We start from the raw sequence: 4,761 nt of genomic DNA, 5'->3' as shown, positions 1-4,761 counted from the left end.
GATGTGTCGCGTCAACTCGCACAAGTATGCAACACTTCCTAAACAAATAAGCATATAAGTTGTTGCCATTATACTTCTTACCCAAAGGATCTTTATATCCAACAGAGACAAAATATCCGTTCGACTTTTGGAAATTACTTTAACTATTGATCTGATGTCAAAGTAATTGCTGCATCGCCACCAAAACCCACCATCTCTTAAGCTAAAGTAGACTGAGCTAACCCTTATATTAGCATATTACTAAGATAAATATAAGGCATTGTAGAATCATTTAGGATGTGAGCTTGTCAATCTGAATGTGGAGGGACACCAGCTTAGCTCCGGCCAGCATCTTGGGCGGAACTATGAAGAAGGTCAGCTCCTGCACGGCAATGTCATCGGGATCCTTGCTACTTGTCACCTCCATTTCCACCTTCACGGCGTCGGTCCTGCCTTTGGGCACTCCCGGCGGGCCGTTCGCCCACAGCTTGGCCATGTAGTGCGGCAGTGGTGATAGGCATGCCGATGTCAAGCACGCCGCCGACCAAGAAAAACACGCGGCCGTCCTCCTCCGCGAACAGCAAGAGCCGTGGCTCCGATAGTGGCACTTGCAGCTGGAGCACCTTGCCGTACTGGATCCTATGCACGGGCATGGGATGCATGAAGCTGATGTGGTGGGAGAGCGCCGACGGCGGGCCTTCATAGCCGCAGACGGGCATGGGGCATTTGCAAGGCACGAGCGGACACACACTCTGGTGATCGGCGAGCTTGTGGTAAGAGACGTAGAGCCCACAACCTTCATGCGGGCACTCCACCCTCACCGAGGAGTGGACGGCGTCCACCGCCGTGTTCCGCATGTCGAAGCCACCGCCGCACTCGCACTTCTGGCACTGCCGCTGGTTCCCAGGGCGCTCGATGCGGAAGTCCGTGTAGGCCAGGTGCCCTCCCTTGCACCGCACAAATCAATCCAACATCACATCAATCAAGAAACATGCACCTTGCTCGATCAGCCGAATGGACGAGGTGTATTCGAACCTGATACACTGGAGGCTTCAAGGGGCAGAGGCACAAGGGGTAGTGGAGCAAGGTGAGGTCCATCGAGACCATAGAGAGCTCCATTCGTCGGGTCCTGTTCTGTCTGCATGATCTCGCCCTCCTCGTGCACAACCATCTTTCGCTTTAGGGTCGGGGCATTACAAAGCTCTACCGTCACATATTCATACTACTTCAAGGTGCATTAAATCAACACATGCAAGTATCAAAAGGAGAGTCATGACATGCATGCATGTGTTGTAATTAATGCATCGATAAACGCAAAATTATTGAAATATATCAAGTGCAGTGCTTTGATTGTTGCGTCAACTCGTACAACAGCAAGAAGTTTGGTTACAACAACGCCCTCTCCCTCGCGGACTAAGCTCCGGTGCCTTAACTGCACCTGCCTTTGGCTGTATGACAGGTGGGCCACCCTCCTATTGGGCCCACCTATCATACATGCTAAGGCAGGAGCAGTAAGTCAATGAAGCTGCGTCCCTCCCTCGCCCATGAGCGTGGTGGCTGGCAGGACTACGAGAAGCTTTCACTACACGCTCTCCCTCCCACACGTGGTGGACATGCAGTAGTTCATTCGGTGTCAGATGGCCAGAAGCATACATTAGTACTCCTCCACTGCAGTAGTACTCCATCATTGTTCGACTTCCCGAAGAGGCGAAGAGCCAAGCGCAGCCCGGATGCTCGTGTGGCAGTTTCATGTGTAGAGTAGTCTAGGATAGCGTGTATCGTGCCTCTAAGCTTAAAATCGTTGGGGTCAGCTCCATGATATGAGGCCGTCTCAAAGCTTTTTTTGATTAAAATAATCTTCTGGCCCTACCCGTCATCCTGGTGATTGTAGTTTGCACGGTCATCTAGTCAAGACAGGAATATATATTTTGATTTGTGGTGGGGTAGATGTTAGAGGTTGCAGCAAATATATTGTACACTACGGGTCTTTCAGCCAAGTTTAGAGGCAACCATGTGGGGCCAGTGCTATGATGTGTCGCATCAACGCGTACAACAAGGAGAAGCTTGATTTTACTACTACACGCCTTCTCCCTCACCCATGCGCGCGGTGGCTCACAGACGAGGACAGGCAACAAGCTATCCCTCCAGCGCGCGGTGGACGGACATGCAGCAGTGGATTCGATACTGTAGAAGTAGTAGTAGTAACATCATTGTTCATATTCTCGAAGAGGCGAAGAGCCAAGCGCAACCCGAACATGGTAGTTGCGAACCTTGGAGCACGCATATAGCCAGGCTCTTCCATGAGACAAAATTACTATGTGAGCCTTGTAAACCGGAAAGGAGTATTTTCCTTTCTAGAGATTTCAACAAGTGACTGGACTACACCGAGACGGAGTACATATGGAACAAAGTGAGTGAATCTACACCATAAATAAATACGTAGTTCTCTCGTTTTCCTCTTCACCTTGGTCAAGGTGCACAATATTGAGTATACTAGTACTGAGTAGTCTCTTTTTGACACATATTTACATTTTTTTAACACAGTACAGATGCAAGCGCTCATATACATGCACATACACTCACCCCTATGAACACACAGACGCACACCCTACCCCTATGAGCACCTCCAAAAGACTAGCCGACATATCATCTTGAAATTTACGAAGTCACCATAGGCACATCGTCGTCGACGGGAACGTCTTCTGACACGCATTTACATTGATACGGCTTGAATGCCGAGGGAGAGGGTAGTGGTTCCTGAGACGTTGATCGGTCAATGATGCATCCTCAATTAGCATGTAGAGGGAATTAATTGGAGAAGCAGAATAGAGCCAGCATGATGTGAATACAACAGAGTTTGGACTCTAATACAAAGGCGCCCCACCACTCCAATCCATCTACTCCTAGTCTCTACGCAACACTGCTCACTCCAATCCAAGACCAAGTGGCCAGAAGCCACAAGCACCTATGGAGGCGATGGACGCGAGCGGTAGTCAGCTGTTCCAAATCATCCAAGACGCCGGTTGCAGCCCCGCACCATGCAGCGTTTCCAGACGGTGCTCGTGACCGCCGGCGTCGTCGCCCTCACTCCCGCCGGCTTCGCCTCTCGCATGGACAACATGATGGTCCACTCTATCCGCAAGTTCACCACTGTCAAGAAGCGTGTGGATGACCTTGCTGTACTGCTCCAGCCCACGCGCCCAGGCTCCTCATTGCCTGCCACCCTCATCGGCCTCCATGGTGACGAACTCTTTCAAGCCCTGGTGGCCCTGCAGGTGCCAGAGGTCGCAACGAAGAATGTGCACCTCGAGGCCGCGGTCGCTGTCGGTGTCAAAAACGGCGGATCTCGGGTAGGGGGTCCCGAACTATGTGTCTAAGGCGGATGGTAACAGGAGGCAGGGGACATGATGTTTTACCCAGGTTCGGGCCCTCTTGATGGAGGTAAAACCCTACGTCCTGCTTGATTATTCTTGATAATATGAGTAGTACAAGAGTTGATCTACCACGAGATTAGAGAGTCTAAACCCTAGAAGCTAGCCTATGGTATGATTGTATGTTGTCCTACGGACTAAAACCCTCCGGTTTATATAGACACCGGAGGGGGCTAGGGTTACACAGAGTTGGTTACAAGGAAGGAGATCTATACATCCGTATTGCCAAGCTTGCCTTCCACGCCAAGGAGAGTCCCATCCGGACACGGGACGAAGTCTTCAATCTTGTATCTTCATAGTCCAACAGTCCGACCAAAGGATATAATCCGGCTGTCCGGATATCCCCTAATCCAGGACTCCCTCAGTAGCCCCTGAACCAGGCTTCAATGACGATGAGTCCGGCGCACAGATTGTCTTCGGCATTGCAAGTCGGGTTCCTCCTCCGAATACTTCATAGAAGATTTTGAACACGAGGATCGTGTCCGGCTCTGCAAAATAAGTTTCACGTACCATCGTAGAGGGAATAATATTTACACAAATCTAATCTACTGACGTACCCCGTAGTGTGACATCACACCATAGCCAGGTCTTTATTCGAATCAGTTTTCCTAACCTATCTCAGCGTGTTTTGCGAGGCAGTTTCCTTGGCACGTCTTGTCGAAGCAGAGATCGTGTCCCCTTATTACAGGATTCCCATTAATACGGATGTGGGTAACCCAACCGTGCCTATTAGTAGGACTCCTAAATCTTAGGCAAGTCCCAAACAGCCACGAGGAGGATGCTTGATATTCACCCTCTTTATAAAGGGGACAAGCCCTTTTCCTCTCGATCTTAATCGAATCCGCCTCTCGCATCGCGTTCCAACACCCAAAGCTCAAGTTTAATCACTTCGGATCTTCAACTATGTCCAGATCCAACCTTCAAGGTCGGTGGATGCCATCCTCCGTCACAGAGGAGGACATCAAGAAGTTGAGAGAGGCTAGATATCTGACCGCCGAAATTTCGCATCGGCTGCCTGCCCGAGGGCAAGTCGTCCCTACTCCCGAACCCAATGAGAGCATCGTGTTCGTCTCCCACTTCCTCCGAGGACTAGGCCTCGCTCTGGATCCCTTTGTTAGGGGTCTTATGTTCTATTATGGGCTAGATTGTCACGATCTGGCCCCGGATTCCCTTCTTCACATCTCGACATTTATTGTCATATGTGAGGCCTTCCTCCGCATTACCCCTCACTTCGGCCTGTGGCTCAAGACCTTCGATGTGAAGCCGAAGATGATCGAGGGGCAGCACGCAGCGTGCGGAGGCGCTTCAATAAGAAAAATTGCTGATGCTCCATGGCCTAAGGTTTACTTCC

The 4,761-nt window shown here is 50.5% G+C and overlaps 1 protein-coding gene across 1 annotated transcript; it reads right to left on the bottom strand.

Annotated features, from left to right (window-relative positions):
* Nucleotides 1-389: 389 nt before the first annotated feature.
* Nucleotides 390-1,077, bottom strand: LOC147979106 (E3 ubiquitin-protein ligase SINA-like 10). Its single transcript, XM_087515039.1, has 2 exons — nucleotides 1,015-1,077; nucleotides 390-926 (listed from the first exon to the last, which is right to left on the bottom strand). The coding sequence occupies exons 1-2, from the start codon at nucleotides 1,075-1,077 to the stop codon at nucleotides 390-392; spliced, it is 600 nt and encodes a 199-aa protein (XP_087371165.1).
* Nucleotides 1,078-4,761: the final 3,684 nt, after the last annotated feature.

Source organism: Triticum urartu, chromosome 3A (genome assembly GCF_056163025.1).
Source record: "Triticum urartu cultivar PI428250 chromosome 3A, HENAU_Tu73, whole genome shotgun sequence".
Lineage (NCBI taxonomy): Eukaryota > Viridiplantae > Streptophyta > Magnoliopsida > Poales > Poaceae > Triticum > Triticum urartu.
Note: the sequence above shows the minus strand (reverse complement) of the source record. Positions and strands in the feature narration are given on the sequence as shown.